The sequence below is a fragment of the Pygocentrus nattereri genome, chromosome 3 (assembly GCF_015220715.1).
Source record: "Pygocentrus nattereri isolate fPygNat1 chromosome 3, fPygNat1.pri, whole genome shotgun sequence".
NCBI classification, from domain to species: Eukaryota; Metazoa; Chordata; class Actinopteri; order Characiformes; family Serrasalmidae; genus Pygocentrus; species Pygocentrus nattereri.
Genome location: NC_051213.1, coordinates 42,651,126 through 42,678,379, shown reverse-complemented (window position 1 = coordinate 42,678,379; position 27,254 = coordinate 42,651,126). Strand labels below are relative to the sequence as shown.

Here is a 27,254-nt window from a genome sequence, read left to right as displayed (position 1 = left end):
AAGAACGCTGCACGGAATGCTGCTTGCGGGTTCACAAGCAGCCTTCAGTGCGTAGAGCTAAATGATAAAAAGAATCCAGAAACCCAACATTGAAGACAGGGTTTTTAGAATAATAATAACTATCATAATAATAAACCTGAAGATAGCCTGAAGAAAGAGAAGAGCTTCGGTAGGTGTGTACGAACTGCACAGAAGACCGTTTTCACCTCTGTTTATCTAATCTAATGAAGCTCCTCTGACCTAAATTTACCAACAGAGCTTCAGCGTCATCCTGAAAAAGAGAGACAGCGATACAAGAGCTAAAATGACAGAACAGAAAAGGAAGCAGAAGATGAAACAAAAAGAGAAGAAAAAGATGAAGACAAAGAGAAAATTAAAAAGAAAATAAAAAGAGAGGAAAGAGAAAAATAAAGTATAAAAAAAATAAGAGAAAAAAAAAGAATGACAAGAGAAAAAGAGTGAGAGGAAGTAAGATGAATGAAAAGAGAGAGAAGGAACAAAGAGAGAGAGAAAAAAGAACAAGACCTAAATGTACCAGAAGTTTCGACATCGTCCTGAAAGAGAAGCATTTTTTTGTTGAAGTGTGAAGGGGAGAGAGAGACAGAAACAGAGACAGATGGACAGACAGAGAGAGAGAGAAAGACAGACAGAGAGAGAGTGAGAGCGTCATGCCTTCAGATGGTCTTGTTGTGCCAAGTGTGGGGTGCTTGATGTCATGTCTGCACATAGTGAACTCAGGAATCGCACACGTTATAAACTGCCTTCTTAAAAAGTACATGAATCACCCTGACCAGGACTTTACGGCTCAGTTTCCATAGCAACTCACCATGATGTGCTGATGTTCAACACCCTGAGCCTGAGGCTCACCCTGTTTCTCTCTCTCTGTCCCGAGTTACTCTCCTGTCCTCTCTCATCACTCATTCCCTAACTCCCCCCACCCCCCCCTGTCAGGAAGACTAACTGCTGGCTATGCTTTCCCTCCTCTCTTTCTCCCTCCCTCCCTCACTCGTTCATTCTCTCTGCGTCCCCGTGGGAACCCTGAGTAGCCGTGTAGTTGCTGTCCGTGGTGCTGAAGCCGGTGTCGTTCTCTCCAGCCTCAAAGCTCTTCTCCTCCAGCGGTTTTCCGATCCAGGCTCCATAACCCTGCTGCCCCAGACCCTGGAAGAACTGTGCCTTCGTCTGCTGGAAGGAGGTGGCTGCCATCTTGGCGTGGGCGTATGAGGGCAGGGCCAGGAGGTCGGCCCGGCCGAAGCGGCGGCACACCTCCCGGAACAGACGGTAAAGGTTGGACTTGGAGACCCGGGACACCTCCAGGCGTGAACTAGAGGGAGAGAGAGAGAGAGAGAGAGACAGAGAGAGAGAGAGAGAGAGAGAGAGAGAGAGAGAGAGACGGAGAGAGAGAGAGAGAGAGAGAGAGAGAGAGAGAGAGAGAGAGAGAGAGATTGTCATTTCCATGACAATAAAATCATTTATACTACATTTGCGCCACCATAAACACCTAAATTATGTCTAAAACCAACACATTTACATATATATCTACCTATTTAGTCTACAGTTTAGCCCATTCATGGAGTGTTTCAGCCTGGACTGCTTTTTAAATAAGACACATAACAGGACAGCCAACCAGAAGACATCATTTATATATATTAGTTTTAACGGCACAGCAAAAACAGCAGCATGTTTAAGTCTAAATGATTAAGAAAGTCTAGGAAAAGGGAAATTTTGAAATAATTCTGATTGTTTTCATACCTAAATGCATACAATAAAAAATTAATACCTGGGGGAGGAAGGATAAAAAAAAAACCTGAAGAATATGGGCTCCATGTATTTACATTTTTTTCCCCTTCAGATACATTTTGTGTGATTTTATGTACCAAAAACATTCTTAATTAATCTTTACACAAACATTTTCCAGCTTCTCTTTATCCCCTAGAATCAAACCAGCTGTTTTTTGACTGTGCCTTTTTGTCTAATACATGTAAACAAGCTCTTTTCTGAGTCATTGGGGGAGGGGTGGGGTGGAGTGGGACATTCACTTAATTGTTTTCCGTGATAATTAACAGTGCACTCAGGATGAACACCAGTTCCTCTGTCCGGCTATAGTTGTTATATGCCTAATTCCCACTTGATTTCATCGTTTATAGGCTTTATAAGGTAGCAGTGTCTGTGGTGTCGAACTGGCTCGTCTCTCACCTGTCCACCGTTCCTTTGGTCCCGTCCAGCACTTCAACACTGAGCTTGTCTGGCAGGCTCCAGTTCACGCTCGACTCCTTGGTTTTTCCTGTGTGACGTGTGGAGTCGTACACGCTCACCCGGCCCACCTGCACAGATGCAAAAGATAAGATAAAAAGACTCATTTGTAGATTCTTTAAATTTTCCTTTTCGCAAAGAGGGATCTAATACTGGTGCTGACAAGGTACAGCTGTGTACCTCTGGATGGTTGAGAGTGAAGTTTGGAGGTAGGCTTTTGCTAAATTCTCCATCCCTGGCCAATCGGCAGCACACTGCTCGGGTCAGGTGACCATGGCTGTACAGGTAACCTGGTGGAACACAAAATAACTGTGATATATGAGACGGACTATAAAACAGAGTTTACCTGGGGCCAAATTCCCCTTGCTTAGAAACACATTTCTCTTTTAAAACCTGAACATAATAACAAAGCTGTTCATAAACCACAGCTGCAAAGGACTTAAAATGCTTAACTTTCCAAAACCATATTCAATTCACTATTAGAGGGTTTTAGGCAGAAAACTACACCACCTGTTGTACATAACTGCTGATACAAAATCTCTTTAACCTGCTAGCTTGTCAGTTAGCATGCTAAAGCCTACACAGCTAATTTTATCACAAAACAGTAATATAATACTGCTCTACATTAAAATTTTCATACAAGGAAGTTCAACAAATCACACTGATTTACTGACTGGCTTACTCTTCACTCCACATGCTGAACATTCTCCACAAGGGGGTGCCAGTAAAACATTCATTTAACTGTTAATTAAAAGGTCCACATAAGACTGTGCTTCATTGAAAAATTCAGCCTAAAATTACATAATAAAAAGTGCCAGATGTTATTTAAATGCCTCTTACAAGATGTGTCATATTTGTGTCCAAGGTAGAATTTACAATAAGTGGTATGAAGCCCAGTAAACCAGTGACCATACACCATAACTAGCCTTGGTGCTAACATAACACTGCCAATCCCACTAGTGGAAATTTGCATCTTTTCAGAAAGGGGGGGGGCATATCAGGAATCAAAAATAAACAGATCAAATGTCCGTTATGCCACCATTTCAAAATGTTTAGCCAATCTTTGTTCAGTTCCACAAGCAGCACACCTGATTTAACTTAAAGAAAGACGGGTGAGCACAAGCAGGTACTGGATGGTAACTACTGGTGGCAGCTTTTTTACTGTATTTATTCTCAGGGTATTCAAACTCTTATTTACAAATTGTTTACAAATAAACAGCTTTAAATAACATTTTCTCAGATGGTTCAAGACATCTGCACCTTACTGTGTTTTTCAAGACTCCTAACACCTCATGAGGACACTCAAGGTTTGGCCTGTAGCCATTACTTTACCCAAGGTGATGGAACTCAGGTAGACAGGGTGGACAAAGTGGCTCAGCAGTGCCCCCTGCAGGCCCAATATATTCCATCGCAGGATTTTGTCACTGCAGCTCATAGTCCTCAAACGCTCTCCATGCTGGATGCCGTCCCAGGTGGGCACAATGGCGCTCGACTCCACTGGAATAGTGCCCTCACCTAGGAGCAAGATACACAGACAAGATATTTGATTACAGCACTTTTACATGATATTTTTAATGTGCATGTGTATGCATGTAAATGTGTGTGTATACACACAGTCACATGCAAAAGTCTGGTCATTCCGTAGAAATAAAAAAAAAAAAAAGTAAATATAGGCTTTTTGTCTATTTATTTGTAGAGAATAATAAATTGGAAAAAAATAAAGCATAAGAGCCATTTCATTTACACAGGATACGTTTTATTTCTCCAGTATGTTTAAGTCAGCAAATAAACAATGTGCAATAAAGAAATGTGTTCTGAAAAAAGAAGGAAAAGAACAAGACAAAAAAAGAAGAATGAAAAACAAATTATTTAAAAAGTGTTAAAACGAGAAATTAGGACTAAGAACAAACAGGATAAGAACAAGCTTGAGAAAAAGGAGAAGAAGAAGCAGGACCAGAAGAAGCAGCTCAAAAAGAAACAAGAGCAGGAGAAGAAGCTGCACAAGGAAAGGAGTGGAGGAAGAAGAAGCAGCGAGAGCAAATGAAGCAGAAGGAGAAGGAGCAGAAGAAGCAGAAAAAGGAGGAGTAAGGAAAAAATATCTTCAAGAAACTGTGAGTAAAGCAAGGCCTGTAGAACTTATATAACAACCTCAAAGTTATTTAATGCCAACAAAGTATAAAAAGTCATTTTTCTCTCTTAAAACACCGCTCAATACTCCAGAGCTAGTTTGATAGGGCGAGTTCGTGATGTAATTAACTGTCCTGCTGTCGCTGAAGACCCGGGTCAGATTTATGACCTCAGTGCAATTCCATTTACTGTTAAGCAAGACTGAGAGACACGCAGAAGCCTTACACATTACTCTCATCTGATGTTATTGATTAGGGTCTGTATATGTAACCAGATTAGAGTTGATGTGGTGTCACTTACTTTCAAACAACTATGGGCTCCTTAATAGAGTCTGTATAAACGAGTCTGTGTAAAAGCGAACATAAATGAATGAGTGGCTGTCTCACCATTTTCCACTTTGGTCCTGAGCTTGCCCTGTTTAGCATTCTCAAACAGGGGCATGTGAGTTGAGCCTGTGACCTCCGCTGCCTCGCTGCACGATTTATCAAAGAGTGCGCCGTCCCCACAAGGAGCGGTACTGAGAGATAGAGAAAGAGTCAAAAACAGAGTTTAATTATGAGTAACACATTCTATAAACCTCAATTCCAAAAAATGAGGACAGTATGTGAAACACTACTAATAACTACAATTCGCCCTTTTTAGGAGTTTTTAAATGCACAATCATAAGGGGCCTTCATTATTGGATTTTGCACTATATGTCGCACACATTCTCAATGGATAGCAAGTCTATACTGCAAGCAGGTCAATTTAGTACCTGCACTCTCAGAATGCCATGCTTGTTGAAACACATGCAGAACGTGGCTTGCTGTAAAGAATGTACACACTCAAACTTTCATTACTAACAAAGCAAACTTTATTAAAACTAAGAAGAAATAAAACAAATACTCTAAACATTTGTTTGTAACAGACAGATGTGCGAAACTGCGACTTAGAGGGCTGGTGCATTTCATACCTGATGTATAGATGGAAGGTGATATCAGGTTTGATCTTAAGCTTATTGTCCTCAGCAACCTCAAATATGCTGTCCTCTGCAGGACTATCCCAGTGCTTCATCAACTCACTGTACAAAAATCTGAGAGAGTGAGCGAGAGAGAAAAACAAATGAATAACAGGAAGAGATGAAGGCGGGCAAGAATATGAAGGCTTAACAGCTGAGGCTGCAGAGAATATAAATTTACTTCACTCTTTAATATATTTATGAGAATGAAATAGGACACCAATTTTTCAGAGAACGAGACTGAGAAAATGCATCCTGAAAAAGTGCCGGGGTAAAGCGATACCGGATGAAGCCTCTCCTAGAGATGATTTCTGCATGGCAGTCGTTAACCGTGTCCCCTTTAAGGCTCAGCTCTTCTCCTTTCACACAGCGGTTTCCTATAGTTAGAGAAAAACATTAAATCATTACGTGGTTAATGTAACACAATGCTGTGCAAATGAAGGGTCATTTAGTGTTTCACCAATTAATGCTAATCCTCTAATTCCTCTAATCATAAATAAGCCTGTTGCAGGGCTCCAGAACTGTTCAAATGAAAACTGAACATCCAAAACAATTAACTGCTTTGTCTATATTCATTTTCATTACCATGTTGTATGACCATATTGGGGATTCCCAAAAATAACAGATGTACTCATTTATCAGCGACGTAACACGTATGTTAATCCGGAATCTCTCAGAGTGGCTGACATTTGTCATTTTCACATAAGATAAACAACTATATTGACCGTGTATTGCACATATAAAACTTTGTGGATGAGGAGGTTAACAACAAAATTTTGAAAAATTGGTGGTTAAAAGTAAACATGCAGTTCAATTATATAAACACAAGAGGGCGCCACATGGAGAACTACACTACAGGTTACATTAACTCTGGTAAGTACGTTAGTCTTGTTTTTATACAAATGTAAACACAAATGAATATGCAAGTCAAAAATAAATGCATCCACTAGAATTCTAAAACTTAACTGTACAGAATAAAACAAGTTATTCTGATATTTGCCCTGAAGAAAGTCATGACTCACAATAAACCAATAAATGTGGGGAACAGAGCATACCAAGAATTAAAGGGGCTGAAAGGCCCTGCAGGAAATAAATTACACTCGTACTACAGACATGTGAACTGTAGCCCATCGATTACGTGATGTGAAGCTATTGGATTACAATTCCATAATAACTATAATAATACAGCCTTGTGGTGTTTTATATTGAAACAGCGAGAACCCCACTGGCATGAATCGCACCCTGCTGTCTCATCAGTGCAAACTCAGAAGTGCTGAAGTGTGACAGCACACAAAAAATTAGGCTTTACTGACTAAGCAATTAAGGAAGGGTGACAGTTGGAAGCGTTCGCTCAGCGGAAGTTAACAGAGGGAGATGACTGTGCCTCGCTTGCATGCTCTTCTGTCTATGATGCTGGGGTGTGTGTGTGTGTGTGTGTGAACGTGCATGCATGCCTCACCCTAGAGGCCGGCTGTGTCCTGTCAGTTAGCTATTGCCATACTGCAATTATATACTCTGTGGGGAAAATGAGTATTGAGACAATATTGTTTTTCCCATTTATTATACTTCCAGTGCATATATCCACTTCAAATCAGACATAATGTCTTTTGATGTTGTACTTATTAATATGAATAAAGATTGCTCTCCACAAGCATTAACAAAGATAAAGACGTAAAAAAAGAATTATTGGGACGCAGGATTGGGAATTAATAACGTTAGCACATTGCTGCCAAAATGTTGGCAAGTACAGCTTCTCCATGTCTACTGTAAGAAGTACTTAGCTTATTGCAACATTGTGGTTTCATTTTCTATTGGCAATCCATTTTTCAAAAACACCCACAAATGCCCAATGGGACTGAAGTCAGAAGGTTGTTAAGCCATGCAAGCACTTCCGCCAACCTAGTTATTTTGCCCATACATTTGAGGTCGCTGCTTTGCTGAAATGTCCAACTTCTCCCAGATTTCTCAGTTTGTTGGTTAATGAAATCAAAATTCTCCTCTAATATCTCCCTGTTCAGCAATACGTACCCCACACTGATGATGCTCCCACATTTGCACGTCACTATGGGTATTTAGGGATGATAATCCAGCTCTATTTTTTTTGTCTGCCCAGAGTACAGAGTTTCACGGAGCTCTGATTTGTCTACATATGTGCAAATTTCTCTGAGCTTTTTCTAAAAGCAGAGGACTTTTGCACAATTAGTGGTTCCATGAGCTTAATTAGAATTTGAGACTGAGTAAGAATTAAGAGTTTCTGCTATGGCTCTGTAGCTTTTTTCCACCCGAGTGTTGTTTAATTATGTCCCTGAGAACTTCACCAGGATTTACCTTTACCAACATTGTGATATTGATTAATAATCAACACATTGTCCTAGCACGTACCAGTCCCGAGGCTGACGACTGTGCCCAGGCTGTCACTTCCTCTCCTCATGACGATGGTGGCAAGGATTTTCCTACCCAGAAGGCTGTGCTGTATACGAGCGGTCAGTGCATTGAAACGCTGATGACTCAGCATGGCAATCTGATCATGCAGAGTGCTGCCTGACACTGGCAACTGCAAAACACACATCATATTCGTGCTGTTACTTTGCATTATAGTACAACAGTAAGTCAGTATTCATCAATTATACTAAGGCTTCATAGATAACATCGATCTATACTTTGATTCCTTATGCACATAACTACATAACTTACAAATGAGCTCGAAATATTTCGAATAATTCAAAATAGCTACCGAACAATAAGTTACAATTAATAATTGAACAGAAAGAGTTCAAGAGGTTAATATATGGAGTCACCCTAAAAGTCACAAAGGCTTATCTAACTATGATTTTGTATTGTTAAGATCCCCAGCAGACAGTACCAGGCATGTACATGAAGACTTACATTCGACCAATACTGGTTTGCCAAAGAGAAAACAACATCCATCTGTAATAAGAGCATGCACTCTTCGCTCAGCCCTTTCAAACGAATATGATTTAAGGCAATGAAGCATTTCCTCTGGATCTTTTTGGTTAACTCTATTAAATCGCAACATAATCAGGTTATTTCTAGGGGGTTGTAGAGCCTCTTTATCAGGGCTTTTACCATCATTGTGTTTCCCCATGTGCTTTCTGTTCACTCAAAGCTTTCTTGACTTTTACTGGTGCAGCAATGTAAGAAGTTTAAGTTAAAATTATCCAGGGGTACATCAACCAACTCTGCACTTATGGTTGGTGACGCAGCTAACCCCAGTGGGAGTTAGGGTCCGTGAGAGGGATACAAACCTCAGGTGTGAGCTCTCCCGTGCGCGCTGCTTTTTCCGCCTCTCCTATCAGAACTCTGAGCGCTGCATCAGCAGCCTCCTGCTTACCCTGCTTCTTATTGCTGGCGCAAACAGCTGGAAACCAGCGGCCTCCCAGCTTAGCTTGGTATGTAAAGCTGAGAGAAATGGGAAGCGAGAGAGCGAGAGAGAGAGCAAGAGAGAGAGAGCGAGAGCGAGAGAGAGCGAGCAAGAGAGAGAGAGCGAGAGCGAGCGAGAGAGAGAGAGAGCAAGAGAGAGAGAGCGAGAGCGAGAGAGAGAGCGAGAGAGCGAGAGAGAGAGCGAGAGAGAGAGCGCGAGAGAGAGAGAGAGAGAGAGAGCGAGAGAGAGAGCGAGAGAGAGAGCGAGAGAGAGAGCGAGAGAGAGAGAGAGCGAGAGAGAGATGTGGAAAGAGTGATCTACATTAGTTCACTGGTGATCAACCTGTATGTTGAGTCTATGAACACAAGAGGGTGCCATAAGAACAATACAGCAGGCAACACCAGCCCTCCTAGGTCTTCCACCACTCTAAAGGGACTGTTGATACTTATATGCCTTAAAATGGTGAACATGTCCAATACTAACCAAATTAAAATGTTTAGTTGATTACAAAAAATATGATAAACCCCTCTAATAGTAGACTGCCATTGTTGCACTAGACTCAGTCCTACAGAAATGAAGACAACTGAAAAGGTTGTTCTCTTGGGTAACGCCAAACTCTGGCTGAGCTGGGAATTTATATGGAGTTAATTTATATATTTGACCAACTGTCCCTCACTCAACAGACCAAAGAAAGAAACGAAGGACAACTAAAATGACCGCTTACCTGCAGAAAGAGATTCTGTCTATTTTTAATAGCAAATTAAGTATTTTACTTAATTTATACCACATATTTTCATAGTATTGGACACACACACCATATTGAGGCTTACTTGTCTTAACAGTCTGCACTTCCTATAAAAATAAATGTCCCAAAAACAGAACTAATTCTGCTTTCTGGTGGGGAAAAAAAACTATTTAAACAACCATTTAATTAAAGGGGATGTGTGAACCCTGAACATACAATGCAGCATTTAGGAAGAACCCTTAAATTGGTACAACAGTTTGTTATGCGAGTCTTTAAATGTACGCATTAAAAAAAAGGTTGCAGGAGAGTCAAAAGTCAGTGCTAGTATATGAGAATATACATGAAGCCGTAAAAAATACCCATAATTACAACATAATAATATGAATATCCTCAATGTCTTGTATTTTAAATTCAATACTAATGACAGTCATTTACTATAAACTGATAATTATATTATCTTTCCTTAGTTTTCTTCTTATTTTTTCTATTATTTCCATCATTACTAATATGACGTGTCTCCAGACTTCGAACAGTAGAGGATCTACGAGTAGAAGGCAGAAGCCTTCTCCTCTGAAGCTGTGAGTATGCGTGTGTACCGGGGCTCATGTGGGGGTCCCGACTGGCCCACCAGGCGGATTTCTGCAGCGAAGCCTCGTGAGCGGGCGTACTCCAGCAGGCCAGACACAGCATTGTTGTTTAGGTGATTGATTAGGTCGCCCACTCCGGCCTCATGTGCTGCCTGGAGCTCTGCTGCTGTCAGCGGGGGCAGCGATGGGCACGGGGGCATTGCCGGGGGCAAGTCGCCGTCACTCAGAGGGCAGAAGGGCTGCTGGGGCTGCAACAGATATAATTTCAGGGACTCAGACAAAGGACAGACATGAGGGAGAGGCATGGTGCATGGCCTATTTATATATGCACGCACACACAAACACACATATGCACAGAGTTTGCTGCATACAGTCAAGTTTATAGTTTTGAAACCAAGCATTTCAGTAACTCTCTGGTGTGCATACTTCGTAAACCGCTTTGACTTGTTTTCAGGTTTGAATATGAAATTGAATCAGGTCAAAGTGCTGAAGCGGAAGAAAGAACTATCAATCTATTAAAGTGACTTCTTGTTTTACAGTGAAACAATTTATCATATTGTCTCCTGCGCTTCCTGTGGTGTGTTGCAATCCTGTCAGAATGATTTAAAGCATCGTAGGAATGTGTCACAATAACAATAAACATAATAACAAAGATAATAAGAACTACAGTAATAATAATAATAACAATGCTATAGCAGTGATGGGGTGAAAGTTGAAGCTTAATCTTTTCACTGACCAGTAAAGGTGGTGGTTGGAGCACTTTGGCTTCTTTGGCTGAGGCCTGCTTCTCTTGAGCCATTTTACCTGAGCATGCTTGAACTAGCGTGATTTTGCCTGACAAATGAGAGCAGAGACCTTTTTTCTGAGATTTTAAGTTGTTGTGTCTTGATGTTTGAAACCTGTCATATCTTTCAGGTACGTCATCTGACAACACCAACTGCATTCAACCAGCGCGGCTTAACAGCCAAATGAATTAAATCAATTATTAATTCAGTTAACCATCATTAGGCCTAGTTGCAGCCTGATATGTCTGTATGAGTGTCCTCTGTGCAAGAGTCAAGAAGCATCTTGTTCCAAAACACAGTATACCGTCAAGTCCCTCAGGATCAGGTTTCTGATCCTAAAATCATGTTCTGAGGTTCCACTGTAGTTCATTCACAGAATTCTCCTTTCTGCTGTTCCTCTGGGCCCAGTCTCCTCTCTTAAGCCCCAGTCCCTTCACTGCCTTCTCTCACTACTCCTCTTTTTGCCTTGTTATCTGTACCTTGTTGAGTTGCAGTCGTCCGTCCGCCAGCAGCGCCTTCACTGCTTCCTCTGCTGCCAGCTGCCGTGCTGCCTTCTTACTGGGCGCTGAGGCTTCTGGGAACAGATTGTCCCCGACCTTTACTCGGAACATGAACCTAATGCAGGGAGAGGGAAGGAGGACAAGAACAGACAAAAGAGCTTTACAACCTTCTTCCTCATGAATGGATTGGCTGCACGATAATGACAAAAAATACTACTGCTGCAATTATATTGCTACTCATTATGATAAAGATGATATGATAATAAATTGTATTTGTAACACACTTTACATCTTAAGCAAATCTCAAAGTGTTATGTATGTAATATTACATACATCAAAATACACACGGAAAGTCATCAGGAACTATGACTGGTCAACATTCTCACAGTAAAAATATCGATTAGTTAGAGGGTTTATTTACATTCTGTGACAGCAGTACTGCACAGTTCAATATCCTAATAACAGTCAACAAGCAATGTATTAAAAAAAAGGCCTAATGAAGCTATACTGTTAATGATCACTTTGAATTCTCGTAAAATATATAATTCAGGAGATGTTGCCAATTTAAATGTTTACAGCAATAGTCATATGCAAAAATCCTCTACAAGGACACACACTTGAGTGTCAATTTAACGCACAATTTCTATTTACGTATTGAGTGTAACTTATTATATTGAAAAATTAAAATATTACTATGTTCCAAGATGGGGCCTTCAATGGCACAAATACCTGAACATGATTGTTGTCTGGTATTGTCTGTCATTGCTTTTTATCCCATTTTGTATCCTTCTACCAGGTTGATGCCTTCCAACTTAATGATGGCCTGTGTGCTATGGGGGATGTCTGTTTAAGTGCAGTTCATAATTGACAGGAAGCCAAAAAATCCTGGACCAATGAACTGTAGCTGTACAGGTAGCTCCTGTCAGTTGACAGATACCAGAAGGCTTAAAACAACCATAAATATTGTTGTTTTGAACTACTACAAACTACCAAAAAGATGCCTTGATCTACTTTCACGCTACTCACTTTTTTAGTACCGTCTTTGGAGGATGAGCTCTGTGACCTGTACTTGTATTTATCGTAATTGAGCCTTAAATGATTTGTAGAGGTGGGTACTGTTTTCTGTATGTTGATATCTTTTCTCCTATTTTACAAACAGTAAGTTATAGAAGATGCTTGTATTTTATTTTATTTTTTTCAGGTTACCAAAGGGCTTATAGCTTGATTGTTCTGTCTGTGTTCTTTTTGTGCTTTGGCTATTCCTGAGGCTCACTACTCTCGCTTTGTTGATTAATACATTGATCAATATAAGTAGCAATCTTGAAACAATTGGTCAGATAATCTCCAAGATCCTAGACCAAATAAGTTGTTTTCTCCCCAAGACAGAGATTGTAACAATATAAAAGTTTAACTTTTCCACATGCCATCTTTTTTTCCCCCCTTACTATGTTACATTCAGCAAACAAGCAGTACATGTGTATTAAAATGTGCAGAAGTGTGTTCTCTGTAGAGGATGTGTTAACTTACATTCACTTAGCATATCATTTAAAAACATGGAATTTCATCAGGATGCCCAAACTTCCACATATGACTGTATACCACTTGTTATTTCAACCTCAAATTTCCAAAACGTTCTATTCACTCTGCTGAAGTCCATTTATGGACACTAAGCTGCAAAAATAGCCCTTTTTGCATATATGCAACACCTATTCAGCGTACAGCAGTTCAGACCTACCAATTCAGGCTAAAGTCATATACCAGACTGAACTGCTTATTGAATGAGATACAATAACGGTAAACCAATTAGAACAGAGCTCATTTACATATGCCAGTCTTAAAAGAAATGTAACAGCCAACTAAATTCTAAATAAATAAATAAATAAATAAAGGTGGACCTTCTAAGCGGACCTCATCAAGTAAATAAATAAAACACAAGAAAAATGCAGGACACAGGCCTTTTAAGATTTAATAAACTGACATTTGTGCTGCTTAAAATTCCGTTTATTGCAGTTTTCCAAGTACTTACAATAACTGCTTAACACAGTGCATCACATTACTGTGATGGGCCTTAATTATTAAAATAAATGGTCAATTCTGTTCATAGTCAATATGTTGTCTGTACAACCTGCTTTAGTAAGCTCATGTGCTCACAGCAGCTCAGCAGCAGCAAGAGAAAAGACTTGGCAAGAGAGAGTCCATGTTCTTCTCTATGTAATAACAGGAGACTTGAAAAACGCTTTTCCACATCATCAAACATGATTTTTGGTAACACGCGCACACAAGCCACCCGCTAACCCTGGAGAGGGTTCACTGTGCTCTAGAACATCATCCTGAAGGGAGTTAGTGCCTGGAGAGATGGGGATTGGGAGAAGGGCGAGGGACAGGACAAACAAAAGAGAGAGAGACAGACAGGGAGGAACACTGGGGACAAGAATAGCACTACCAAAAAAATACATTGGATAACAAGTTCGGCGAGTAAGGAGAGAGGGGAGGATGGGCTAGAGTAGCGTTCCACCTGAGTGGTTAAGGTGATGGTCAGCACTGGGTTCAGGTGTATTTTGTTACAGTACGGCTGGTGTACAGTACTACTGAGATGAACTAAGTGTAGTAATATAATACTGTGTGTGTTACCGTGGGTCATGTGGCGGACCCTCCTGTCCCGTATTGATGAACTCAATGGCATTGCCGCTGCGTTGGCTGTGCTCCATTAGAACAGAAACGGGGTTCTTTCCACCTGGAAGTGAGCGAGCCAGTGCTTTTGGTGGCCCCTCCAAGCTTTCCTTTACCACAACAACACAAAGAACCAGTGAGGGAACATAAGACAAAGAAAGAAAAACCCTGTGACACAAATCATTTAAGGTTTAGTCAGAAACCTACATTATGCAATTCTGCTCTCAGCCTTAGTCTTGCATTGGGTGTATGTCTAGTTAAAGACACGAGTAGCAGCCACCCTGAAGCCTTAATCTTGTTCACTTTCATAAAAATATGCTATATTGTTAACAATCAAATAAATCTACTTGATTACTTAATGGGCCGCAAAACTAGTTTAACATTACCTTCTTGTGTGAGATGCAACATTATGTAGCACAGCACTATATTTCTTAGCCTCATAAATTTAACATTGTTTTCACTCATTACTGTTCTGCTACTAGTGATGGGCCAATCCACATTTTTTCAGTCACGATCCGATTCCAACATACAACTGCCGAAACCGATACGGATTCAGATACAAGAGCTATTTTTACTTTAATATTCTCATTATAATTGTTGGTCTTGTGTTTAAAGTCATGTTCACTTAGCATATCTGTAATGGCGGCTGCAACCGAGCTGCTGGTGTATGACCACCTGCACCTTTAATCACCTCCGAGATTATTCCTGGGTCTAAGAGCTCCAACAGGCTGTGAATTCCCACATTTTCCACTACAGATAGCGGTTGGTCATTGAGTACAATGAGGTTGAGCAACTTCTCTGTAAGGCTTTTAGCCTTTGGGTTGTCTGCTGGAAGTTGTACATTATGACGCAGCTGTAAATTACAAGGTTAACATTACAAGCAGCTGTCTTACTTTTCAATGTCTCTGGACTAAAATATCTCCAAACAAAAGACATTTTAGTCAAACCAACAATGTTATTTGTTCACTTAGTTACAGACTGAATTTGATGGTAAAATGTGGAATGGAATCTTGATCAGTGGTTTTTCATGTTACTTGTTCATGATCCAATGCAAGCTTCAGACTGGCATACGTGAATGTCAATATCAATCCTGATACCATCACAGGATCGGATCAGACCCATTTCTACTAACTACAACAACCAGCATGCATTATTCCAAAGCATCATATATCCATCTGAATCCAACCAACCCTGCTAGTTAGCATAGCCACCTATCTATAGGCTAATATACACAACCAAACTAGTATTCGTGTAAGCCTTACCTTAGTTGTTGATCAAAAATGTAAAGAAAATAGCAATTCTATCTTTCAATCACCCCCAAAACAGATTAAACCTAAAAAGTAGGCTAATGGGGATAAGATATCTAGATAGTCACATAGAACAAAAATGCCAAAATGCCACAAATTCCACCTTCAAGAAACATCCAGTTTCTTACTTTTTAAACCAGAAAACCTTATTTTGTTTAGATTACTACAGCACTGGTGTAGGATGCAGGTTAGCATGTTTACAGCTTTTAAAAAGTGACACTAAAATGATTTAGGCCAGTTTCACTTTAACAACTGTGATTTGTGCATGCATTTGCTCATAATACTAATCACTGGAGTACAAGCTTCTATAATCTAAACTTCCATAGGCTACATTAGCCTTGTAGCTACAGTACAGAATGAAAGAAGTAAAATTGAAACATTAAGAACATTAAGGATAGGGCTGATCAACTACATCTGGAAACAGGACAAAACTGAGAAAGTTTTAATCTTTCAAACCATCACAAACTCTACACCATCCCTAAGATATATCACAGATGCCCCCCGAAAAAACCAAATGGCTCACAAAAGTATCCTCTGCAAAATCATATGATTCTGCTGTTGTCGTGGCAGGTTGCTCTTCTTCTGCCTCCTCTCCCTCAGTTCCCTCCAGCTCTCTGGAGAGAATCCGCAGGGTCAGTGCAGCCGCATCCTTCTTCGCCACTTTCTTGTTTGAGGCTTCAGCCGCCGGGAATCTGCGCCCATCGAGCATCACCTGCATTCGGAACCTAAGGGCAGTACAGTGATGAATGACAAACATGCAGCCGATTACAGCAACTAGATTTCATGAACTCATGCCTTATGGAAAGTCTGAGATTCCTGATGCATCATTATCAAACTGAGATCATGGAATTCGAACCCCTGATCCACCCACATCACAAATGTAGCTAACCTGGGGTCATGAGAGGGTCCTGACTGGTCCAGCAGGAGGAATTCACAGTTGAGGCCAAGGTACTGTGCGTACTCCATCAGACCGCTGACTGGGTTTTTGCTGCGGGCCTCTCGCAGCTTCTGCAGCTTGCTGGCCTCAGAACTCTGGGCAGGAGGCAGTGGTGCAGCCAGCGACACGGCGACCTCCGAACGGATGGTGTTCAAGTATTCTGGGATGTCGTCCGATGCCCATTGCGACTGCCCTCTACCATTTCTGTCGTCTGCCTGGTAGTATGATGGGCGATCAGCAGCATGAGGATAGGAAACACAGCTACGGGACGAGAGATCACTGGGGTCTGGGGAAATTTGCTCAAGGCCAGGTATGGTATCCATGTCTACTTGCGACTGCTGTACAACAGTTCCATTCCCCAAAACGGCCTTTTTTTTCTCCTCCATGGTCTCAGTGAGTTCACCCATGTCTGAAGTAATCAGGGGTGTCGGATCAGCCAGGCCCAACTCCCCCTGCTTTACCGTAGCAGTGGCTTTCCGCTGCCGGTCCATCTTTTCACGTCGGTGAGCAGTCAGCTCCCAAAATGGTGGTGTATGGCTTGTGTCGCGGCTTAGTTCTCCCTGTTTCTCCATGGCATACAATGTAGGATTGACCTGCTTGGCATTTCGCAAGCCCAGGTTTTTGGCGATCAACAATGCATGAGCCTTGCCAGCCTCATAGAGGTACTGTACGATCAGCTCTTTATTATCCTTTGATTCCATAGCAGTGACAAAATTTGCTGCCTGCACAGAGGATGAAAATGTCTCTTGAACCTGGTCAGAGCCTAACACTTCCAAAGAGGTCTCTTTTTCAAAGTCTTCAGATTCCTCGCTCGAACCACAACTGGCCTCTACAGCAGCTGCGGCCTCAGGGTCAGCTTCGTGGTTCGGTTTTCTTACCTTGCTGACGTCTTCCTCTTGCTTTATTGATGTTTCCTGAGCAATTCCTTTATCAGATTTGACCGCGTACTGTGGTCTGTCTGACCCTTTCAAGGGGTGAGCGTCACCTTCTCTCCAAAGTCTCCAAAGAGGGGGCGTCTCCCCTTGCTTAACTGCTTGGTGTGAGCTGTATAATGTGTACAGGGCTTGGTTAACAATCTTTTTAGGCAGGTGAAGCTTCCTGGCCAAGACCTTGGCCTGGATTGTCTCACCGGGCCCAAGTGACGACAAAACACTGAGGACCTCTTTCTGGATTTCAGGGGTGCATCGAAGGGAATATCTAACTGTGGAGAGTGAACTGGAAGACCTACTTCCAGAACTACTACAGGATGAAACAGTCTCAAAGTTATGTGGCTTTGAAGAGCGGTTCTCCTCTAGTGACAAGGTATGGAAGTCTGCAGACAGAGAAGAGGTATTGCTGTCCCAGTGACCTTTAATGTACTGATTCTGATAATACTGGCCTTTTGAGTACTCCCACCCAGATGATTTCTTGGGACCAGGAGGGTACCCAATTTGCGGCCCCTTTTCCCAGTCTCGGCTATAGCCCCCACTTTTTGTGAAGCTGGAACAGTAATGTCCTGTTTGATGCTGGTGATTCCCACTAGAGTTTGGGGCCTCTCCCCGTTGGGACGCCCTAAACCTGGGTGCCTGAGCAATCTGGCCCCTAAGGAACAGAATCTGCTGCTGGTGAAAGTCTTTTGCTTCGTCACTACGTCCTACTCCATTTGGAGCAGAGCTCTGAGGGTTATCTGGGGAAATTCCAGGCAAAGGTGGAGTAGGAAGGATAGGGCCACGGGGAGAGGCTCCAGGAGAACTTGGATATGAATAAATGGGAGGATGCTGAAACCTACCAAAGACAGAGTTGGGGCTTGGGATACAAGAGGTCCTGGAGTGAGTCTGGAACGATTGGGAGGATAACCCTAATCTGGACTGTCCTTGATTGGGTGGGAGGGAGAATCGCTGGTGCTCTTTGGAAGGCCCTCCTCTACCTCTGCTCATAGCGCAGGGGTGGAGGGCAAGGAGGGTCCAGGGCACTGTCTTACTGCTCACCGGTGTAGAGCGAGAGGAAGGATGTGAAAACGAGGACCAATGCGGCGATCAACAACTTATTGTTTTATGTAGTTATGCTGGTGGAGGGCCAAATGTGAGGCTCAGGTTCACCTGGTAGAAATGAAAACAAGCGAACGTGAGAAGTGAAAGTGAGAAAAAAAATTATATATATATATAATGTTTGAAAAATCATACACATACAAACAGGGGAAAAAAAACAAATGTGCTTGATGAGAGCAACCCAAGTGCATATTTCTAGCTCTCAGACTAGACTACTGTAACTAAATAACTTGGTAAAAGGCTCCTGGATTAATTATTCATGTTTGCTGTGACACAGACGATTTATTCCTGGCTTAGCAAGTAATATGCAGATCCTCATGGGGAGGGGAAAAGTGAGACCGTACATTAAGAAAAAAAAGAAAAACAGGGCATTGGAGAGATGAGGGCACACTCAATGACACTGTCCCATTGTAACAAAAATGAGGTAACAGTTGTAACAAAAAAAAAAAAAAAAAAAAAAAAAAAAAAGCACAACCATCATATTTTCATTCCAGCTGTTGTGGCCTTATATTTGTTATTTGTTTCTGACACCGACAAATGGCAGGGGCTTCTCAACGGGCCTACTGAGATTGTAAATGTGAGATCAAAAAAAAGTTCTAAAATTAGGACTACAACTTCAGTGAACAAAAGATTATGAATAGCAGAAAGAATAAAACCGGTGATAAACTTGAGCAGAAATTTCCTTCTTTGTATTTTTAAAGTTTTGTCCACTTTTTGGGTGGAAATATGTAATTCCACACAAAATGTGAATAAATTTAGCAACATCCACTGTGTTCTGGAAACCAAAAAGGGATACATTTGATGATTGAGAGTGCGCTGAAAGAGACCCGAGTCAGGACATGTCTACCAAAAACGTAAATAAATGATGTAGTACTGTCACCACATCTTCATCAATGTAATGTTGATTTTACGTTTGAGACCTGAACATTAAGCTATTATGACCTGCAATTTTTTGCAACAGTGATTGCAGTTGTCCATAAAGACGCATGACATGGTCAGAAAAACGTCGTGCAAAATCTGAGCTGACATCCATGAGTTTTACATTTTCTGCTTCCGGCTTTGCATGGCAACTCTCAGCAGCACACGCAAACCTTATTTTAGTGGGGGTTTTTCCCGGATTCCGTAATTCTACTTTTTACATTTTATTTCAGTTACAAACAATAAAACAATTGACATGACAGTACGAAAGCAGCGGAAACATTTAAACGTATGGCTATGTAAAAAACTGACGTGTAGCATTTTATCAAATTAAGGATGAATGGTCCAAAATAAATAATAAGAATTACATTAAAAATGTTTTCTCCTATAAAGTTACCATTTGCAAATTCTTGGAAAGTAACCACATAAAATTACTATGTTCACATTACCAGGCTACGGTGGTCCAAATCTGATTTTTTGCCATAACATGACCGATCTGGCGTTTTTAGAGCTGTGTAGTGATCACTTGGGTGATATTAAAAATTATTTAAATTCTATTACTTAATATTAATTAAGTACTTAAGTAACTTTACAGTGCATAGCAGTAAGAAATAAGACAATTTCTTAAACTTCTCCTCTCTCAAAAACCGGCTGTGCTAGCCGCACACTTTTTAAACATGAACCCCAGTTTCCTGATGTGTTTTTCAAGCCATTTAATGCTAATTTAGGTCTCTCTTAGGTTTTTTTTTACTCGTCCATCATCGACGACACCAGGTTACACCGCGATTAAAGAGAACAGTCGCATCAGAATTCTTTTCTCATCATTCAGCGTTAACATGGAAGCATCATCTAACCTGCAGTTGGTGCCAGTAAATGGTGCAGCTGACACTTCTTTACCATTGCCTTAATAACAAACAGCTGAGAGAGGTTCAGAGCTAAATATCTTTGCAATAACGGCTCATTCTGCTCGTGCTTTTTTGTTCAGGAAGCATGTGGATCATTCATGTGACGTTATTAATCGGGATGTGTGTGTGTGGTTCATTTTAAGACGAGTTTGTTCACAGATGAGGGCAACAAATCCAGGTACTTTGCCCTTGTGTAGTGCCCCCACCCCTTTATGGGTAAAAGCAGCCCCTCTAATTTTACGGGTGGTAAGTAACGACCGTGAACCTTCAGGTTATGAGCAAAAAAAATCTCAGAACCACCCCCCCATTTCCCAGATATGGAGTTGCGTCCACATCAACTATCCCTGCGCACACCTGATTACACTTCATTGGTGGGAGCTCACGTACATTCTCCTTCCCTACTAATGCTGACTTCATGGGAAGCGACAGAAGAGCAGTGCCCTGAGAGACTCTGGTCATCCGTGACTCACATGAACCCTAATACAGAGGAACACTTGACTGCTGAAAGAACAACTCAACCTCAAAGAGGAGGAAAAAAAAAAAAAAAAAAAACACCACCACTGGATTAAACCTGAGAACCTCCATACTTTGCCTACAGGTGCTTTGTTGGCGAACACCAAAGAGACAGATAAGGAGGCTATTTCAGTCGCTTTTGTTCTCACTGCCTCTGGCGCATTATTCGTGAAGAGGGGCTGGAGTGACCCGCTACACTTTGGAAGCTAAGGCGTCGAGCCGCAGTTGGGAATAAAGTAAAGGCTGAAAGTTTTGGAAACATCAGTATCATTCCAAAAAACGGCTTAACAGCTGGGAGAGCAAGGGTTAAAAACAATAGCTTTTGAGTAGTTCCAGCAGAAAATCCACAGATTTTTTTTTTTTAATCTTGACAAATGGGCATAATGTAAAAGTCATTCAGAGCAGCTCGGCGTGAAACACTATTCTAGAGAAGCTTACAGAATCAGAATTGCTCACAGTGGTGAGAAAAGCCACTAAAAGCCCCCCCATGAAAGGTTATTACATGAAACAGGCGGCTTTATTTCTGAGACACGGTTTCATTTAAGTTTAAATGTAAAGTTTAGGCATGGCGGACAGGTACCAGCAGGGCGTTATAAGGCAAAATAGTATCAAAAGAAAACTCAAGGCTACAGATTTGCACAGAATTGCAATTGCACTGAAAACTTAGACGACGTGTATACGCTCACTGGTCATTTTGGGTAGTATATAAAATGGCTATATTTGCGCTATAGACACTTTTACCCTTGGTTACCATCATCACCACTGTAAAGAAGGCTGAGTAGGTAAGTTTCTAGACAATTAATCCCTGTCCAATCAAATCCTCCCCACATCTCAACCCCTGAAAAACGGATGAATTTGATTTAGAATTCCCCTTTAAATAAGTTCAAGTAGTCAAAGCAGTTAAATTATCATTATTAATTAGTATTTGAGACTCACTAATAATTTACCGGCGTTCCAATATTGTTTTTCTCTTTCAGCAGTGCCAATTTTGGTGGCCAAAATTTCCCTGCATGACAACTAATTACATTTACTTTGATGCATACATGTTTCAGGTTTATGTATTCTGGCTGAAAAGCTAATTTGGGCCATAACGTCAAGTAAATCACTGTTGTCAGAAGAAAAGCTCTCCAGAGTGATAACATTACAGGAAAGGGAAAAAACCTTCATTTTGAATGGAAGTCAATGGAACCAGAATTTTGTCCAAGCTGTTTTGGTTCATTCTTTATAAACTTTACACACAATGTAAAGGACAACAGGCATTTTCAAATTGTGTCAAAAATGGAGATACGACGTTTTCTTCTGGCAGCAGCGAAATACAGAATGAATCAAGTATTTGCACAACCCTGCCAGACTTTTCCTGCACGAGTTACAACTTGCACCTCAGCCTTTTACAATTAACCCCAACAAGGAGAAAAGTCTCCGTGCTTAAACTGACCCGTCTAACCAATTTCGTTTGTTTTACATGTAATAAAAGAGTAATAAGCAGAGCGTACTCATCAATTACTACTGGTCATTCACGACTAATTTATATCGCCTGTGTCCGAATTCTCCGTTCCACCTTAAATAATCCAGTAGTTTACATAGCAGCGTCAGAGCGCCAGAACGTAACCGCCGCACCGTTTAAGGTGGAACGGAAAATTCGAACAAGAAGCCACCTTTAGACTTAATTTAAGTCAGATATATTTCATTTTAAAGCACCACAGCCGACCCACACCCGGAGCCCTACAGTGAGCATACATACCAAAGCAGCCGGACTTGCCAAGAGCTGGGTTTCTCCTCAGGTGTGGTACGAAACGGGACAAAAGCGCCTGAAGACAGTAAAAAGCGCCTAAACGGGTGAACTGCAGGGCTATATTGCTCACCTACAGGCTAAAACAAAACCGGGAACATTTAGCAAAAAACGACCGTCGAAGAAAACGAGAGGAAAAGAGAAAACAGGCTTTAATTTCACAGCACGAGTAACTTCCCTCCAGCACAACTACAGCTCAGCTAATTTATATAGCTACAGCCTCCTGGGTGCTGCGATTAAATGACGTCTAGAAAGTGCACCTAAAACAGAGCGAGCGATTTCTAAGCAACGAAAGTGTGTAAGTGGTGAAATGTGGAAGCAAACAGCACTGCGAGGCTCTGTCACGCAAAGTTTCGCTTTTCATTCTTCACCAAGCCGCTGCACTAAGTTTCAAACAAGCATTTATCAGGTTCATAGCACAGGACGGCCAGCAGAGGCCGCTAACAAGGCACAGCAGGCTCCAAATGTGTACAATTTGGAGGCATTTCTTAAAGGGGAAGACCACCGGTTTTTCAAATTGCCTGCATAATTTAGTGGTAATTTAGATATTAAAGTCATTCAGAGTGATGTCAAATGTGTCATTTCTGGAGAACCTTACAGACTCTTTACAGAGTTTGCAGACTTTTTTTTACAGTGGTGATGAATGGAACCAGGAGTCCCAATGAACACAAATGCAGCCATTTCATTTATTACATTTATTACATTTATTATCCAACCCCCCAGTCAATCTACGTCTTCTTAGTTGTTATATGTGAATGGTGATGATCTGCAAATGAAAAAAAATTTATAAAAGCTGAAAAAATGTTATGTGGGCACTATTTTACCTTAGAGCACCCTTCATGTATCCCTCCACCTCCACAAACAGATAAACTACATTACAATATGTTTTAAGCCAAAACTCTCAAAAAGTCAGAAAACAGTGTCTCAGACATCAGGCCAACCGTTCATAACCATTTCATGTAATAACTTTCTGCAAGGGAGCTTTTAGGGGTGGACGTCTGGTTCCTATCACCACCACTGGGAACATTTCTGACTCAACAAGTTTCTCTAGAACAGAGTTTTTCACTCCAAACCATTCTGGATGACTTTGTAATGTTTTTACATCTTAGCCATTTAATTATGCAGATATTTTGACAAAAACCATGCAGTTCAACTTACTAGCTCTATTTACTCAGTTACAATAGTCTCTTCAGAGAGGTTCATGGGTATCAAGCCTAGGAAAAGGACCTTCTGATGATGTATATTGAAGGTGAGAGGAGCTTTACAAGTTGTAGCAAGACTACAACTGCTTTGGGGTGGATTTTGGGGCGGCCTGGTTTTAATTGTTTTTCTGCTAGTTGACTAATGTAGAAGGGAAGCTGAATATCATGTCTCTGCGTATTGGCCCCTACATCAGCAGCTATGCTAGCAGCCAAGAATTTGGTATCTCATTGAGGGGATTCCCAAGGGTTATGACACATTTGCATAAAGCGTGTTGGGAACTGTAGAGGAGAACATTGCTGGACAAAAAAATAAAATGAACTACAGTTTCTGTAGTTTCAAATAAAAGCTACTATTACCAAGAGCTACTACGTACTAAGAAGTTCCACCAGAGTTTTATGTTTCTTTGTACAGCAGAGTTTTTATCTGATACATTTATATTCCCACATATGATTTACTTACTACTTAACTTACTATATGACTTTGGCTTTTTAGCTACTTTACCACATATTTAGGACCTATTCATCTCTTTCACAATCCATTAAATTTGTACTTGCCATCACTGCTGTCAGAACAAAATCTACATCTCCAAAAAGGTAACTTTACAGGAGAAAGAAAAAACATACTTTAATTTCAATGTAAGTCTATGGAACCAGACTTTCTTTCCGAGTCATTTTTGGCCGTTTATTTTGGTCCATCCGCCACGAAATTTACAGGCAATATAAAGGCCAACATGTATTTTCAAAATATGTCAAAAACTGAAAAACGACAAAAATGGAGATATGAGGTTTTGTTCTGACAGCAGCGATATAGGGCACAACTAACTACCCACCTCCTGTCAGTGCACCGAAGGAGAAGCTCCACAATAAAGCCTGTTTACAAACTCTTAATATCTGAAAAACGTGGCACAACAAGCACAAATTCCCTGACTTTTTCTTTTTCGGTCATCAGCTTCGTGTCATATTTCCTGGGAGTGTCTCCAGCCAAGAGGCTGAAACCAAACCACCTCCGAGATGCATAATACATGAAGCTGCAGGAGCTATGAGGGGCTGTATTTTGCTGCGGACCACAGATGTGCCAAAGCATGTCCTCAGCACACCGATTTCATGTTATTAGAAGTAGCTGAAAGTGTCACGCAGCTGATACAGAACCAGCAGCAAGTGGACTTACAATGAACAAGCTTATTTAAAGGCCTTATACTGCGGTTTTGCTGGTAGGCGCTGTGAAAGCTCTGCAGCTTGAGTGCTACAAAAGTGGCCCGTCTCGATTCCTGGCTGATTATCAACATAAAGAAACGAAAGAATAAAAAACTGTGATATAAATAAAGACTAAGAAGTAGAAACAGTTACCAGAAATCAACAAAAAAAATGGAAAATTGAAAAAGTATCACGTCACAAAGTTCTACAAAACTGCTGCACGACCGTCAAACGTCTCACAGGACTTACACAAGACATATCATTTTCAGGTTTTCAGTCATTCTGGTCAATAAATTGTTGTTCAATTGCTGCAATAATTCATCAATGACTGCAAATCCTCTCGATAAAGTTATCCAAGTTGCCGAGTAGCACTAAGTCACGACGAATTGAGCTGTTTTGTAATCGTGCAGGTGTCCAAATGAACTAAAAGCGTCTGGGATTATTATGACAAAATTATGACTAATTTACTCCCACTGAAACAGCTGCTGTACGATGTTTGTATGATTATTACTGTACTTACATATATATTTATAACTAATCGCTATTGCACCATATAGGGCCACCAAATTTGCCACTTTTTAAACCTTTTGCTCACCCAGACACACAAAATTAGCCTCACTATAACAGTTTTGTTAGTCTACAGCTACGTTTATATTGTTGTTCCCTATTATTTCCAATTCTACCCCCAATCATCATCCACAGCAGCCACATCTAAACAAATTCCACCCCGTTCCAATACTAATGTATAATTCGGCCGGTGAGATGTACACAACGGTTCACTGTAGGGAAGCTTAGTGACCGATCGCTGTACAGTGATGAGAACCAGGGATTCCACCACAAATACAGCCATTCAAATCCATTTCTATATGTAAAATAATGTTAAATCTGAAAAATAAGTCTTCTATGGAGACTACTGTTCCACGTACGGCCCTATATGTATATCTGTGCCATAAACTGATTTATAAATAAATAAATAAATAAATAAGGGCTAAGACCTCTAACAACGTCTCAGGCACCACACAGCGTATTCAATAACCATTTCATTTAATAACTTTCTGTAAGGGACTTTAAGAGGCATTAAACTGTTCCGACGTCTGGTTCCCATCACCACCACTCTGAACCACCCATTCAGAACATCTTTACATCTTAACAAGCTACCTGTGCTGAAATAACAAAAAATAAACACTGCAATGTGTTTACAGTAGGTGCCGATAGCTGTTGGCGTTCACTGATATGATGTTCCTGCCACACAGACGCACCCATGTGAGCCTTGGCTTTACAAACCACTTTGTTTTCGAGTTCCCTTTGTATGCAGGTAGCCCACAGTCCTACAATAAGCCATGAGGTCAATGTAATGCTGTTAAAGGGGAAATCCACCAAATTTAAAATAAATCTAAATTCTGCATCATTTAATGGTTGAGAGGTAAACAAAGCCATCCAGAGTAGTTGAGTGCGATATGCTCTATTCCAGGGGAACTCTCAAAAGCAGAATTGTTCACAGTGCTGGTGACAGGAACCAGAAGTCCATCTCTGAAATGTCCCTTTAAGGAAAGTTAAGACATGTAACACTAAGGGACACGTGCAGGGTGCTGGGAGGCAAAATAGTCCCCAAAGAAAAACGTATTACTCTCAGATTTGTGACCATTTCACCATCACCGCCATCACACACATAAACTCAGAAGACACGTGGAGGCTCACTGGTTGTTTTGGATAGTAAATAAAACGGCTGTGTGTGTTGTGGTCATTGTGACCCCCGGTTCCATTCACCACCACTGTAACCTAAAGAAATCAGAGTCTGCAACGAACCCTTTCACACCAAACCACTCCGGGTGGCTTTGTTTACATCTCAACCCCAGAAACGTGCAGACATTTGGAAAAACGGGTGGGATTCCCCTTTAAAGTCACTGGGGACAGAGTGTGTGCCCACGGTGCCCAAATCGCACAATAAGAGCCTTCATCCTCGATAAGGCAGCTGCGCTGCTCGCGAGCGGATCTCAGCTAACGTTAATCCATCCACCTGACCGACCGGCATTTACAGCTGAATGCACGCAGCCCAGCCCGCAGGACGGTCTCCGGAGGCGTTTCTGACTGAGCGTCCGCTCCCGTGTTGTTGAGCTGGGCGCTCTGCGGCGTGTTTGTGTGTGTTCGCTGCGGCGCGGCGCTGCTGCGTCCTTCTGCCGCGCTCTCAGTTATTTTCACCTAACGGAGCCTTTTCTGCCGCTTCTTTCACCCCAGCACGCTAAAGGGAACACAGAGGGCTGCAAACGAGCGCCGCATGCTGCGGGTTTGGTCCACTTACCGGCGCTGCAGAGGGTTAAAAAGCTGGCGATCCTGACCGACTGACTGTCCGACTCTCCGCGAGAAACACGCCACTGCTGCGCGGCTGGGCGCGTCATACTTTAGCGACAGATGCCCCGGA

The 27,254-nt window shown here is 41.4% G+C and overlaps 1 protein-coding gene across 2 annotated transcripts; it reads right to left on the bottom strand.

Moving 5' to 3' along the window:
* Positions 1 to 423: 423 nt before the first annotated feature.
* adar (adenosine deaminase RNA specific) lies at positions 424 to 27,254 on the bottom strand. Of its 2 annotated transcripts, none has more exons than XM_017702024.2 (15): positions 27,135 to 27,254; positions 16,240 to 18,365; positions 15,874 to 16,075; positions 14,005 to 14,153; positions 11,353 to 11,488; positions 10,098 to 10,336; positions 8,641 to 8,794; positions 7,757 to 7,928; positions 5,658 to 5,751; positions 5,330 to 5,449; positions 4,764 to 4,894; positions 3,583 to 3,765; positions 2,431 to 2,540; positions 2,194 to 2,321; positions 424 to 1,321 (listed from the first exon to the last, which is right to left on the bottom strand). In XM_017702024.2, exons 2-15 carry the CDS (start codon positions 18,201 to 18,203, stop codon positions 1,003 to 1,005), a joined length of 4,101 nt encoding a protein of 1,366 aa, XP_017557513.1. In that variant the 5' UTR covers positions 18,204 to 18,365; positions 27,135 to 27,254; the 3' UTR covers positions 424 to 1,002. The 2 variants fall into 2 exon arrangements, with proteins under 2 accessions (XP_017557513.1, XP_017557514.1); XM_017702025.2 differs by lacking the exon at positions 27,135 to 27,254 and adding an exon at positions 22,392 to 22,757.

Bases quoted from the DNA above. Each gene is read 5' to 3' on its own strand.
- adar (XM_017702024.2), bottom strand. From the start codon at position 18,203: ATGAGCAGAGGTAGAGGAGGGCCTTCCAAAGAGCACCAGCGATTCTCC. The intron at 16,076-16,239 runs GTTAGCTACATT...TACTGCCCTTAG, and splicing joins GGACCCTCTCATGACCCCAG to GTTCCGAATGCAGGTGATGC. The intron at 7,929-8,640 runs GTTTGTATCCCT...TGTGTTTTGCAG, and splicing joins CGGGAGAGCTCACACCTGAG to TTGCCAGTGTCAGGCAGCAC.